At 40.5% G+C, this 14,572-nt stretch overlaps 1 protein-coding gene across 1 annotated transcript; it reads right to left on the reverse strand.

Annotated features, from left to right (window-relative positions):
- Window positions 1-190: 190 nt before the first annotated feature.
- Window positions 191-7,845, reverse strand: anapc4 (anaphase promoting complex subunit 4). Its single transcript, XM_041935231.1, has 28 exons — window positions 7,580-7,845; window positions 6,443-6,558; window positions 6,250-6,355; window positions 6,021-6,153; window positions 5,860-5,934; window positions 5,741-5,767; window positions 5,603-5,647; window positions 5,428-5,512; window positions 4,445-4,552; window positions 4,164-4,334; window positions 4,015-4,079; window positions 3,832-3,874; window positions 3,621-3,697; window positions 3,434-3,534; window positions 3,298-3,349; window positions 3,148-3,203; window positions 2,984-3,030; window positions 2,831-2,887; window positions 2,685-2,741; window positions 2,496-2,589; window positions 2,256-2,353; window positions 1,849-1,910; window positions 1,708-1,746; window positions 1,527-1,628; window positions 1,356-1,433; window positions 1,104-1,271; window positions 770-893; window positions 191-547 (listed from the first exon to the last, which is right to left on the reverse strand). Exons 2-28 carry the CDS (start codon window positions 6,548-6,550, stop codon window positions 314-316), a joined length of 2,412 nt encoding a protein of 803 aa, XP_041791165.1. The 5' UTR covers window positions 6,551-6,558; window positions 7,580-7,845; the 3' UTR covers window positions 191-313.
- Between the last annotated feature and the right edge of the window lie 6,727 nt (window positions 7,846-14,572).

The following is a 14,572-nucleotide window of genomic DNA, read 5'->3' on the forward strand; positions in this document are numbered from 1 at the left end:
GTTTAGCATTATTTTGCTATTTAAATTTTTGATTATTTATTAATTTACCAGACTATTCATCTATTAATTTTAAATTATAAATGTCTTTATTGGCCCACAAGAATACAGGGGTTTTCCAATTATTCTCTACTGAAAAATATGAAATGATCATTATTCAAACTAAAATAAATACAATAAAAACACATTAACATAAAACCTTTTTATTTTCATATGCAAACACTACATATTTAAGTTGTAAAAAAAATATATGTTGCAACAAGGAAAAGATGGCGCCAAGTCTTTTATTTATGTAGCTTGTTTCTGTGTCTCAGTCTTAATTGAGTTCCAGGGCTTCCTCTGACTCCAGATGTTCCTCAGTTTTCTGAAACACTGCTCCGTTTCGCTCTCCAGCTTCAGCGTCCACACTCTCCTCTCCCTGCCCCTGGCTGGTCATAGAAGTTTCCAGTCCATCCTGGTCAGCGCTGACATTCTGCGACTCAGCTCCCTCATCATCTTCATCTTCTACGTCCATCTCAAAAACGCGGATGTGCCTCAGATTGGCACTGAGCTGCCAGGAAAGAAAAAGTTAGGAAACAGGCCCATTACATTCATTCACCAACATGCCTCCGCTGGCAGAGAAGTGTGAGAACACCACAAATAGGTCATTTGACCGTATTGATCCCTGGAACAAATACAGAAATATTGCAGTATATTTCATTCACACATAATATCCCAAACTAAAATTCCCACACACTTAATATAATGGTTTCAAGATATAAATTTAACATACCACACAGGCCACTTTGCGGATTCCATTAACAGCAACAAACTGGGCCTTCATACTTTCCAGTTCACGCCACTGATTCCCCAACACCAGTTCTTGGCATGGGATGGCACTGCTCTGCTGGTCCAACCTGACAACACACATGACATATGTAGCATCTTACCTCATCTCTGCCTTTAGAGAATGGACTATATTAAACCACTGTGAGACATTCTTAAACCATTTTAATCAACTCACTCAGTTAGCTTCTTTGTTGTTGTTCTGATTGAGCAAACTGCACACTCAGACCAGTGACAATTATTGCCATTAAAGGGAGACATTTCTAATAAACCACACACACCTCAGGTTAGGCTCCCAGTTGAATTCAGTCTCACAGCTCAGGGTGGAAGCGAGAGGAACCTGAGCCAGGACACGCCTTCTGTTCTCATCTTCTGATCCTTGCAAGACCACAGTTAGCATTTCGTCGTCATAGAAACGAGCATCCAGGCAGCTGTATACATAATTAGGCCTGAAAAAGAAATAAGTCAGTCATGGTAAAAACACCTTCACCCACCCCCTCAAAATTAACTGGAATGGCAAGAGAGGCACTAACTGGACTGCAGCATTATCATCGTCTGCATTGTCAAGATGGTGGCTGAGGTCAATGGACATGACACTGTTGGGGATGTGTCTGTGCAAGCAAAAAAAAAAAATGTAATTCTAAATACATTAAACACACAAAACAAAATACAAAACTCACACATACACCCACAGTCACACAAACCTGTTTGGGTCTGTTCCTTTGCGTAATAGGTAGAGCTTGCAGGGTGAAATCTCTGGCATGCAGAACAAAACATGGTGCATTTTGGCTTTTTTGTCATTCCACCTGTAGGACAACATAAAAATATTCTGAATACAGTCCCATCTTACTGTGCAGACCGTTATCATATTTGTGCTTTACGTACAAAGATGGAAGTTCAAAAAGTCGCAGAGTTTTTTCAGAGCTGGAAAGACAAAGGACATGAACAAATAATTGCAACTTTAATCACATTAATTTAGTGATATTTCAAGTAATACAGATTGTAAACAGCGACATAACATCATACCTCTCAGGCACGCTGTACAGGGGCAAAAAAACGGCCTGTTTTACAGACTTCCCAATCACTTCCTGCACACACATAAACAATAAATGAGCAACAAGACAAAATAAGTTAAAAAAATAATTAAAACACAACAATTTCATGTTTGAAAAGCATGTTCAGTTAAATTTTTAAACAAAGGAGTATTACCAAAACACATTAATTTACCCAAAAAGCTGTATTTTGGCTATAGTATGTGTAAAATGCTGCAGGAGGGCTTTTGATCTATGCACAGAATGGGCAATAAGAATGGGCACTTCAAGGCCTATCTTGAAGTGTTAAATTCCAAAACTTGTGTGTGAGGGTCCCTAATATTTCCAACTAAGTGCTTAAAATCATACAGGTGAAAAAGAGGAACAGCACACAAAGCTCACCGCAGGTTTCTGTAGACACTGCTCGATCACATTCTCCATCATCCTCTTCACAAAGTGCAAAGACTTTTGGGGATATGAAGGAAACAGCAAAGGACTCTCTAGATAAACCAAACATTTTATGCACTAGTTATGGCAGTGGTATTTCAAGTAAAACTGACACCCAGTACAAACGTTTGTTATAAAACTAGTAATTATCATTAACTATTTTTCTGCACTTCTGAAGTCAAGATCATATTTCACCTTTGAGGTGCATGCTCTCCTGTAAAAACTTCAGCCACTGGTTTCCCTTTGTGTTGGGTGGAGACACGAGGTCCTCATCCTCATCCTTCAGGTACTGCAAATGTCCATGTGAAAGAGAAACCGGACTGTTGTAAGAACATAGCCCCATTCAAAAACAGCTGAAAGCTATGCAACAAAAAAAACACTGACCTGACCAACTCGTTCTACGTTGAAATACTTCCCTTTACGATCAAAGAGTTCTTCATTCTGTCAAATCACAGAGCAATTTGTAAACAGCTACAAGTATGTATAACAGTTTATTAACTAGCATTACTGTGCCACGATGCTGCCCTCACCTCGCTGAAATGCTCAGACAGGAAGTCAGCAACAAAGGCAATGTCCTTCTGAGTCATCTAAAGGATTAATCAAACATGTTCAAATCATAAGATAATTTAAGGAAGACTTTAAAAAAAATCACAAAAACTCTCTCTGCATCTTTGATAAGTCACCTTGTTGAGTTCTGGTGGTACATGTTCCTCACACATTCTTAGCATAGCTGCATGGAAACAAAACAGTTTGAGCATGAAAACAATCATTAAAACTTTATACTCAGGATCTTAGAAACGACTGCATATCAAATGACATGACTGTAATTTATAATTTGTATTCTTACCTACATACAACCACCGAAAAAAGGCCTTAAAATTCTTCATACTCTTGTCAATCACCCTAAATGACAAAATAAATTGATTCCATGCAGAGTAGTGACATAACGGATCAGCAGCAGATAGCAGCAGATTAGTTTGAAAATCTTTTAACTCACTGCAGAAGTTCATTGGCTTTCAGAGAGAACGAACCCACAGCTGTAATAGCACCTAAAAACATAACACACATGTGAATGCTTCTGATTAAAAAGCTGATTTTTTTTTTACGAATCACACAAGCGAGGGCCTTGGTACCTTCTATAGCTGCTGAATCCAGACCGAGGGGCTCAAACTTCTGCTTCCACAGGGACATGCCTTTTACCTCGCTGAGGTGATACAACAGCGCCTCAGAGCCACTGCAGCCAGAAAGGGAGGGATGGATTTTAACGGAGAGATCTCAGGTGGCAGACAGCAGTGAGGAAAAGTGAAAGGTTGAAAATACCTCTGCAGGTGGCTGATCACCAGCTTCTGGATGCTGGAGTAAGAGGACTCAATGGACTGGCCCAGCTTCTTCAGGCCCTGTGATGAAAATAGAATATACAGACGACAACCAAACTAGATGCGGTTTTCACTCACAGGAAATCTCGTGGGAACTGCATATAAATTCAAGTTTGAACACTAAAAGGAGCATTTGCACCACCTCTTACTCTCACCTTGACGGTCAGCTGGTTCATGAGAAGAGCCTGTAGTTCAGGGCTGCAAGAAAGCAAAGAGCCACTGGTAAGAAAAATTAGATAAACTAGCCCAAGATATTTTGTCACCATCTACAGGACACTGCAAAGATTGCAATATGATAAGTTGCAAATACTAACAATACAAGTTTCCACTTTTCTCACCTTGACTGTCCCCAGAGCAAAAGCTCCAGAAACTCATCTTGAACTTGAGTGCTTGTGTTCTTTTCCTGCAAAGAGGGGAAATAAGACATTTGTTGTACTCTAACACTTCTCACACAGAAGAATTTAGACTGCAAACCACGACTACTGACCTGGACAAACTTAGTCAGTCGAAGATCCATCTGCATGAGGATGTCCTCCCAGGCTTCACACATACATGTGAGCGAGAGGTGCAGGTACTGCAGCAGTGTAGAGATGTGGGTAAATTTGCGTGCCATCCTCGTCACCTCAGGCAGACAGTCTGACAACAACCCTGTGTCTAGCTGGAAGGCAAAGATTGTTGTTAAAATAATAATAAGCAAATAATAATGCAAAGATGAAGAAAAGGCAAGTTTACAAGAACTGGGAAATGAAGCCAAACCATCCATCTCACCTGAATGTAGCAGATCTCTGGGTTGTTGTCAGCAGACCTGACTTCTGTGATGACCGACAAAGACTTGAGATCACTGGACAGACTCAGGCTGCGACAGGTTCCTGACACCTGTAGAGTTTCATGAAATGAAAAGACTTGAATGGCTAAATGCATTGTTGTGTTATTCAGATGTCAGTTTTAGAGGCTTAACATTGAATTTTTGATGGGTCAATATTCAAGATATTCCACATTTCATAATTTCTGTGCCACAGGTTCGACTCTTTGGTGCTTTGTGATTGATGTTATTATTGTGGATCTTACAGTGTTTACATTTTGTTTAGACTGTGGCAGAAAAGTTATGATTCAACTCTGCACAAATTGATGAAGCTTAAGTTTGTTGTGGACAAGATAATTCTATTTTAAGATTTCTTTCTAGAGTGCAAGGCAATCTAAATTGCACGTTTGGTTTTGCTGTTTAATGACAATTCTGCCCATTTTTTTCTTATGGGTGGGCGATATAGCCAAACTCTCCTATCACAGTATTTGCAATTTTAAATCTTGGTAATGGTATATATCATGGTACATTAGCTCTGTAAATGTAATTAAGAAATGTCTGAAAATAACCATACCATACCATACATCATCACATTTGATTATTTTCTTCTTTAATTAGGAACTTTCATACAAATCCTGCTCTGTATTTACAATTCTACTCTCCTTCTCCATGTTTTCTTGTCACTCTCTTTTTCAGGGGGGGATGGCAAACTAGCTTAAAGAAAGTGCATTATTGCCACTGACTGTCACTCCAACGTCACATTAGAACAAGGTAAGCAGTCTTGCAAATCATGTTACCTTGCAAGGCAGCTGCATTTTTGAGATCACATTAGACTTTTTTACACAAGATTACACAAGAATCCAACCCTGATTTGCTACATCAGTTGATTAATGATTTTTTTGGGGAGATGCAAAGGACAGCTCTTACAAAGAGAGAGAAAGAGCGTTACCCCTGCTAGAGTGGCAATCTTGTACATCCCGTAGGCATAAAGCTCCACAAAGCCGGCGTCTCCTCCAAGAACAAGTATGTTCAGCCTGCATGGAAACAACATGGTGTGATGAAATAATTCCTAGTCCAACATTAAAAGAACACTGCATTAGAAAGACTTAAGGGACTTAATTTACCTGACTTCTCCCAGCAGATTCATTATCTCATCAGACTTTTCCTCACTATAACACAGATAGATAAATACATCATAAGGAAAACATACAGAAGACAACTAATTTTGGACCAATAAATTATGCATTAAAATACTGCCCTACCTGAAGATCTTTGAAGTTGTGCTATAGCTAGGGGAAAAACAACAGTTTGAGCAAATGTTAGTGTGTCAACCCAGGTGTTGCTGTCTGATAATATAATGCACAGTGAATGCTGGTGTTACCTCTTGGGGAGTGTTGGCAACTTGGGAAGAAATAGTTTGGATTCATCCTCTGAATTGTAGAAGGAGCTGAGGGCGCTGAAACACATCAAAAACATTTACATTATTCTACAAAATCAGACATCCTTTTTGCCACTGGTTTGATCCTTCAGCCCCACACACACCTGCTCTCCTCCATCACCTCCATCCAATGCATGCAGGTCACAGGGTTCTGCATTGGAAAGACATGGAGGATCTCTGCTTTCTCAACGCCACACAGAACCACCTGCTTGGTGTCTCCGAGGCTGAAGGCCAATACTGGGGAGCAAAGAGAGACGACAAGTATAACAGCTTCATGTTTCCATCAACAAGCAGAAGACTAATAACAGAAAGATGTACACAGTCATTCCTTACTTTTGCCATCAGGTCGCCAGGCAAGTGCAGTGATCTCCTTCCCAGTATACTCACTGGGTGGTAAGCTCCAAACACGCTGGAAACTAGCCAAGCGGTGTAGTAGCAACTATAGACAAATTCCAACCATAAAGTAAGAAAACCATAAAAGACGCCAAGACATGTTTCAGGATAAATAAATGGTTTGTAAGCCAACCTCTCCAGTTGTGTTGGCCAGAGCAATAAGATCTCTTTTGGGGGACCATGCCATACACAAGACAGGGTTAGGAAGTTGCTTCTCTCCCACTTGCCGGAAGGCAGGCATGTTGTAGGCTGGAAAATATTAAGTTTTAATAAATACAGAAATAAGAGCAATTAATTTGGACGACTAAACTTCCAAAATATAAGAAATGCACTTATGTGATAATGTAATCCTGTGATTGAAGCTTGAGGAAGACAAGACAGTTGAGCTTGTGTCTTTACAGTAGAGTTGGACAAATGGCTATTTTCTCTATCCATCCATCCATCCATTATCTTCCGCTTATCCGGGGTCGGGTCGCGGGGGCAGCAGTCTAAGCAGGGATGCCCAGACTTCCCTCTCCCCAGACACGTCCTCCAGCTCTTCCGGGAGGACCCCGAGGCGTTCCCAGGCCAGCCGAGTGACATAGTCCCTCCAGCGTGTCCTGGGTCTTCCCCGGGGCCTCTTCCCGGTGGGACATGCCCGGAACACCCTCCCAGGAAGGCATCCGGTAAAGATGCCCGAGCCACCTCAGCTGGCTCCTCTCGACGTGGAGGAGCAGCGGCTCTACTCTGAGCTCCTCCCGAGTGACAGAGCTCCTCACCCTATCTCTAAGGGAGCGCCCCGCCACCCTGCGGAGGAAACTCATTTCAGCCGCTTGCATCCGAGATGTTGTTCTTTCGGTCATGACCCAAAGTTCATGACCATAGGTGAGGGTGGGAACGTAGATTGACCGGTAAATAGAGAGCTTTGCCTTTCGGCTCAGCTCCTTCTTCACCACGACGGACCGGTACAACGACCGCATTACTGCAGCTGCCGCACCGATCCGCCTGTCAATCTCACGTTCCATCTTTCATATTTTCTCTATCAACGATTAATTTTCTAGCAATAATGACCCACATTTGCTGGTTTTCTTTGTGCTGTATGATTGTAAACTGACTTTTTTTTGGGGGGGGGGGCTGTGCTGTAACGTTACAAAACAAGACATGTGAAGATGCCACCTTGGTATCTGTGTTACAGCTGTAATCAGCGCTAGCCATGACTTAAACTGCGCAGTGCTGGAAAGCTAAACTGACAAGCACTCTGACACTCTGTGCTAATTAGCTGGAGCCTTACCGTTAAAAAAGTTGACAGATCAGAGCCTTCTGTTCCAGTGTTAGCTATTATGCTAGCAGATTTGTTAGCAAACCGACGAAGCTAATGTAAAGACAACGGCCAATTCCACCTTGCCGGACATTACAGGCAGCGAAATAACTGCATTACAGCACACCGCTGTGAATTATGAAAGGCTCAAACACACTCCACTCTGCCGTAAGAAACACTAGATTTAAGTTTTCTTCATGATGTTTTCACAATTACACAGACAGCGCCATATTTTCCGTTTAACCAATCATTGTGTAGCAACGGGAGCCGTGTTGGACAAATGTACTCAGAGGGAAAACGCAATTAGTAAGTACATGCATGAGACTGGTAGGTTAACAGGGAGTAGATGGGTAAATTGGTGATGGGCGAATCGGAAAAAGATACGGAAGCCCAAATATAGCGAATGTTGCTGTAGTGGTGTATTGTTTGGAAGCTTTTGACAGCCAAAATGGGGATGCTGCCAGCCAAACGTTGCATTTGTACCGAAGGATTAACGGCAAGACGTCAAAAGAGGAGCTCCATAAGAATGTAAGTAATTACAGTGCGTCTGAACTTCTGATAAATAAAAAGTTTTAAATGTTTTCACCAGATGTGTGCTACAATGTTTGCCTTGGCGCTCATCAATTGGATGGCTGTTTTGAGTTTTCATTGCCCTCTATGATAAAAGTGCGTAACTACATCTCTGTATATTTGGATAGTTTATTTTTTTAAAATGGCGTCTGCCATTGCACTTGCCTGTTATGTGTATAAGTAAGTATTTTATTTTTAATGTTAGAAGTATCACAGTGCTATTGTGTTAGCATTTACTGATGCTAGTGGAGTTAGCTTATAGGCTAAACATAACTAAGTATCAATAGTAGGTACCCCCTCTGCAAATGGCCTCTTTCAGAGCCTTCAAGGTCCCAAAAGATGATATTTTTAAAAACCATTTTATGCACACAAGAAAATAATTTGAATGCACAAGTTACTACAGAGTGCAACCAGATGAAAACTATTTTGGGGGGGACTTCAGCTGTTCTTCTGTTTGTTGTGGGGCAATTTAGCTGTCATTCTATACGTAAGTTCATGTACACAGTGACCCCACGTAAATCCCAGCAGAGCTTCACACGACTCTAACCTGAGCAGGTCTAATCAGCAACATAACTTAAAAACAACTTTGGGGCCTTTAATCTATAACAATGCATCTTATTTAATACAATGATAATGTGTTTTGTATGTAAAATAAAAGTAAATAGCAGTTAAATAATTGCAGTGAAGTAAGAAGTGCAGTATTTCTCTCTGAAATGTAGTGAAGTAAAAAGTAAGTAGCACAATTGGATATACTTGAGTAAAAGTACCTCAAAATTGTGATCAAGTACAGTGCTTGAGTTATAGTTCTGTTCACCACAGTCAAAAACATCAGCAGGCAGAAGAGAACGCATATAATTTCTGCAGTAATTATTTATACACTGTAACTCTAAGTTTAATTGTAGAAGGTTTCAGTCAGAGAGAATGGCAGTAGTTTTCAATGAAACTGGTGACAGAGGACCTCGGTCATCCTGAGTAATCCACAAACCTCCAGATGTCACAGACTTGTCATTATACTAGGAAAGAGCTGCTGTGGATGAGTTTGAACAATCTAGTTGCGTAGCATTCGGAGCACCTTGAATCAGTCAAGCTGTAAAGGGATGATCTGATATCTCCAAACCTCAGCAAGTCACACTGAAACTGTCTGGAGGGATCAACTTGTGGGAAAGAGGAAAATGTTTTTTTAGGGATCAGCCCCTTTAAAAATAGTAGCTGTATCTATAAAAGTTCAACATTACAACAGCTTGTAAACTAAATCATTGTTGACTCTTTGAGTGAGCTGGGAAATGTTTGAAAGGCTTAAAACATGTCGGAAGAGCTGAAAAAGGATTTGTGTGCCAAAGCATCATTGATAACACTGTGCCTCAGCTGCACAGCTATGATATATTTACTGCTGAAATAATACAGACTATCAGATATTTTTTTTCAAGTATAATCTACCTGTTGTGTGTCAAGATAATGCCTGTGACTGTCCATGCTAGCACTGCAAGCCTAATATAAGAAGAAAGAGTGAGTCTCTGTCTCGTGTTTATAGAAACACTATAGAGAAATACAGGGGGTGCAGAATTATTAGGCAAGTTGTATTTTTGAAGATTAATTTTATTATTGAACAACAACTATGTTCTCAATCAACCCAAAAGAAGCATAATATCAAAGCTGAATATTTCTGGAAGTTGGAGTGGGGCTTTTTTAGTTTGGGCTATCTTAGGAGGCTTAGTGTGTGTGCAGGTAACTTTTACTGTGCAGAATTAATAGGCAACTTAATAAAAACCAAATATATACCCATCTCACTTATTTATTTTCACCAGGTAACCCAATATAACAACTGAAAATATACAAATAAACATTTCTGACATTCAAAAAGCAAAACAAAATCAATTCAGTGACCAATATAGCCACCTTTCTTTACGAGGACACTCAAAAGCCATCCATAGATTCTGCCATTTCTGTTCATGATCAACATTGCGCGCAGCTGCAGCCACAGCCTCCCAGACACTGTTCAGAGAGGTGTACTGTTTTCCCTCCCTGTAAATCTCACGTTTTATGAGGGACCACAGGTTCTCTATGGCGTTCAGATCGGGTGAACAAGGGGGCCATGTCATTAATTTTTCTTCTTTTAGACCTTTACTGGCCAGCCACGCTGTGGTTTATTTGGATGCATGTGATGGAGCATTGTCCTGCATGAAAATCATGGTCTTCTTGAAAGATGCCGACTTCTTCCTGTGCCACTGCTTGAAGAAGGTGTCTTCCAGAAACTGGCAGTAGGACTGGGAGTTGAGTTTGACTCCATCCTCAACCCGAAAAGGTCCCAAAAGCTCATCTTTAATGATACCAGCCCATACCAGTACCCCACCTCCACCTTGCTGGCGTCTGAGTCGGAGTGGAGTGCTCTGCCCTTTACTGATCCAGCCACGGGCTCATCCATCTGGCCCATCAAGACTCACTCTCATTTCATCAGACCATAAAACCTTAGAAAAATCAGTCTTAAGATATTTCTTGGCCCAGTCTTGATGTTTTATCTTGTGTTTCTTGTTCAATGGTGGTCGTTTTTCAGCAGTCCTTACCTTGGCCATGTCCCTGAGTATTGCACACCTTGTGCTTTTTGACACTCCAGTAACGTTGCAGCTCTGAAATATGGCAAAACTGGTGGCAAATGGCATCTTTGCAGCTTCACACTTGATTTTCCTCAATTCACGGGCAGTTATTTTGCGCCTTTTTCGTTCAACGCGCTTCTTGCGACCCTGTTGGCTATTTGCTATGAAAAGCTTGATTGTTCTGTGATCGCGCCTCAAAAGCTTGCTAATTTCAAGACTGCTGCATCCCTCTGCAAGACATCTCACAATTTTAGACTTTTCAGAGTCCGTCAAATCTCTCTTCTGACCCATTTTGCCAAAGGAAAGGAAGTTTCCTAATAATTATGCACACCTGATATAGGGTGTTGATGTCATTAGAACACACCCCTTCTCATCACACACATGTACATCACCTGATATACTTATTTGGTAGTAGGCTTTCAACCCTATACAGCTTGGAGTAGGACAGCATGCATAAAAAGAATGGTGGTCAAAATACTCATCTGCCTAATAATTCTGCACATTGTGTACTGTGTGTGTAGGTGGCATGTAAATATAATCTGTGATGCAAGGAATAGTGTTGTGGTGGATACTTTACAGTATACAGAGTAAACTATTATTACACAGATCACAGCACAGATACAAGTCTGACGCTTATAGAAGTCACCACAATGCAGTTTTTTTTAAATAATACCTTAGTATCAGTAATTAGTAATTGGGTTACAGTGACGAGTGAGTAGAATTTTAGAAGATTGCTGATTGGCTGATGCATGCGTGCAAAGTAGATAGTTATTACAGTGGAAATTCCTTCCAAACTTATCACTGGCACTTAACTGTAATCAGTAGATTGATGAAGAACCAGAATAGCTCTGAGAGCACAAAATGTGATAGTGGCCTAGAAATAGACCAAGTGAGGCTGCATGGTCCTCGACTGCCTGATATCCTTCTAAACCACTGTTTTGTCATTAGTCTGAGACATCGTTCTCTGGTCTACCAACTGAGACAATTCTGTATGTCATTGGCTGGGCAGAGAGTTTAAAATGCTACACATCTGTGCCTTATTTTAATCTTAACATACTCCATGTAAGCAGCATTGACTTTAACAAAACCACTACAGCACTGATCTTTGCTAAATCCTCCCCTAACGTACCCATAGGTGAGACAGATAAGTGGGTGGTCTGGGGTCAAGGGGTCAACTCAGCTGGACGCAGTGGCAACACTGACAAGCTGCTGTCATATTAGACGTCTTCAATAACCCAGCAAGCATGTGACGGACTTGTTTCCAAAAAAGCTGGTGCACTTTGTTAAACTTAAATAAAAGAATTAAATCATTTGCAAATAAATTGTGTTTACTGACAGTTTTACTGTTCCTGAGTCCATGTATTAATCTCCTTTATACAATCATGTGTTCACAAAGTGGTGAACCTCGCTCCATCCTCGCTTGTGAACAACTGAGCCTTTCCAGGATGCTCCTTTCATACCCAATATGCTACCAACTGTTACCAATCAACCTGTTTACCTGTGGAATGATCCAAATAGGTGTTTTTGGATCATTCCACATCTTTCCCAGTCTTTTGTTGCTCCTGTCCCAACTTGTTTGAAACGTGTTGCTGCATCAAATTCAGAATAGCAGATATTTATAAAAACCAATGAAACTAATGAGGTCAAACATTAAATATATTGTCTTTGTACTGTTTTCAATTATGTATATGTCAAAAAGGATTAGCGCGTTATCACATTCTGTTTTATTTATGTTTTACACAGTCTCCCAACTTTTTGTAACAGGGGTTGTATTCAGCAGGATGTTTGATATCTCCTCATTATGCAAACCTTTGGATTTAAGAGAGGCCAGTGCACATTGAGAGACTCTGAATGTTGCATGAACCCAAACTGTACTGTCCTATTGTTAGTGCATATTATTTGTTTGTGGTGTTAAATGTTACAACGGGATGCACTGTTATTTTTCCATGTTTGATTAACAAATACAGGTTGTGTAAAAATGTCACCACTACCTTCTGTTCCCCTGGACTACCATAACACTCTCTCTTCTCGCCAGTATTCTGGCTGTGAAACCTGAGCCGGGGCCAAATATAGCCCCATACAGTGAGCAGTTAGAGGCCGGGACAGATGGGACAGCAGGCCACTGCAGAGGCAGTACGCAATTGGACCCTGAACCTGAGAGATCCTGCTGACTGTCTGACCAATAAGGCTGCTCTTCTGGAAAGAGAAGCTTCTTTTTGGCTCATTCTTACTTAATAAACAAGACAAACCTGGAACCACAAAACCAGGAGGAAGCATTTGGACAAATAGCCCACTTTAAGGTAAGTTTTGCTCTGTTTTTGTCGATTCTCTCTTATGGTTTGGTTGTTGATTGTTTATTAAGAAAATGAATTAAATCATGTAGTATAACAGTATAGCTGTTGTCAGTGTAGTGGTTATATATAGTGTCAGTCATATTTAAGCATTACTTAGACAATATCCTCTCTGTCATGTTCTTTTAAGGACATTTGGATTCATTCTTATTTTAAACTGTTTGTGTTAAATATATCAAATGCTGTGAAAAAACATCTAAGAGAGTAAATAATTAAGTTAACCTTATAAGGTTTATTAACTTTAGGAAAGAATATGTGTTAGTGGAAACTTTGACAGCACTGAGAGTTGTTACCATTCTGCCAATCAGTCTCAACCTTTGAAATTTTCCACATTCATATTTAATCAGCCCTGCGCCGTTGTTATTGTTCTCTTCAGATAATAGTACATTTGAGAGACATAGTCCTGGCTTGTCCGTTTAATGCTTGAACCCAGTGACTGTCGGTGCATGTTCGTGCGTGTCCATTCGTATGTTACCTGTGTATGTTTGAAGGTAGTGGTTTCAAGGACCTCTTTTCTGAGCTCAGGGTGGGTGAGTTTGTGCTGCTGCTGTGAAACATAGCCCAGGAGATTAAAAATAACAACAGCTGGTCTTCAGGACGCCATGAGGCTCTGACTGTCACACTGAGTCATGCATGTATCTACACAAACAGCTTCACGGCGCACCATACATCCAGGGTCGGTCCACGTCTCCAGAGATCAGAGCAGGGGAAACGTGCCTGTGATCCATTTCAAAGAGTGAGACTAGTTCATAATGTAAACTAGCATGTAAGGATGCCTCAGGTGACATAAATGCACAGCACATACACTGCATGCACATTTAGTTGAATAGTTGGATGGTTATTAAAATTTTTACATTTTAAATATTTAATTCATCTGATTTTAAGATTAAATGATTAGTTCATTAATAAATAATTATGTGAATCAGTGATTGTTTCATCTTATAAAGAAAAACTCACAAAGAAAAAAAATTAAAGAGCCATTAGATTTCAGACAGAATAAGAACATTAATTACAGCATTTTAATCATCAGCAATCAGCATTTTATAGACAGAATCATTAACTTTAACTTAAATTACTAAAACAGTTTTCTAGCCGTAACCTTCCATTAAGGTTAGGGTAAAACATGTGAGGTGAACACACCAAAGAACAGAGTGATGGGCTAAAATGTGCCCTCAGAAACAGAGTGAGGAAGAAATGCCAGTCATGTTCTCTATGACCTCAGTTAAGGCCTTTGCTAATACCAACCATCTGTGTCCAGACAACACTGGCCTGAGTCATCCTGCCAGCTATGGCTGCGAGAGCAAACAAGCCAGTATTGTGAAGTCTGTATTTGAAGCTTGACTCCTCTTGTTTGTCATTTCCCTTTAAGTATCTCATGTACAGCATCAACGGAACTGCCCACAGTGTAGATGTGTGTAGTCTGCTGGTTAATGACAGTCGATGTGTATTTCAGG

Source organism: Chelmon rostratus, chromosome 4, assembly GCF_017976325.1.
Source record: "Chelmon rostratus isolate fCheRos1 chromosome 4, fCheRos1.pri, whole genome shotgun sequence".
NCBI lineage: Eukaryota > Metazoa > Chordata > Actinopteri > Chaetodontiformes > Chaetodontidae > Chelmon > Chelmon rostratus.

Excerpts from the sequence above, each read along its gene's own strand:
- anapc4 (XM_041935231.1), bottom strand. The coding sequence starts at position 6,550 with ATGCCTGCCTTCCGGCAAGTGGGAGAGAAGCAACTTCCTAACCCTGTC. Across the intron at positions 5,935-6,020 it reads GAGGTGATGGAGGAGAGCAG|CGCCCTCAGCTCCTTCTACA; the intron begins GTGTGTGTGGGG and ends GATGTGTTTCAG. Across the intron at positions 1,911-2,255 it reads AGTGTCTACAGAAACCTGCG|GAAGTGATTGGGAAGTCTGT; the intron begins GTGAGCTTTGTG and ends ATGTGTGTGCAG.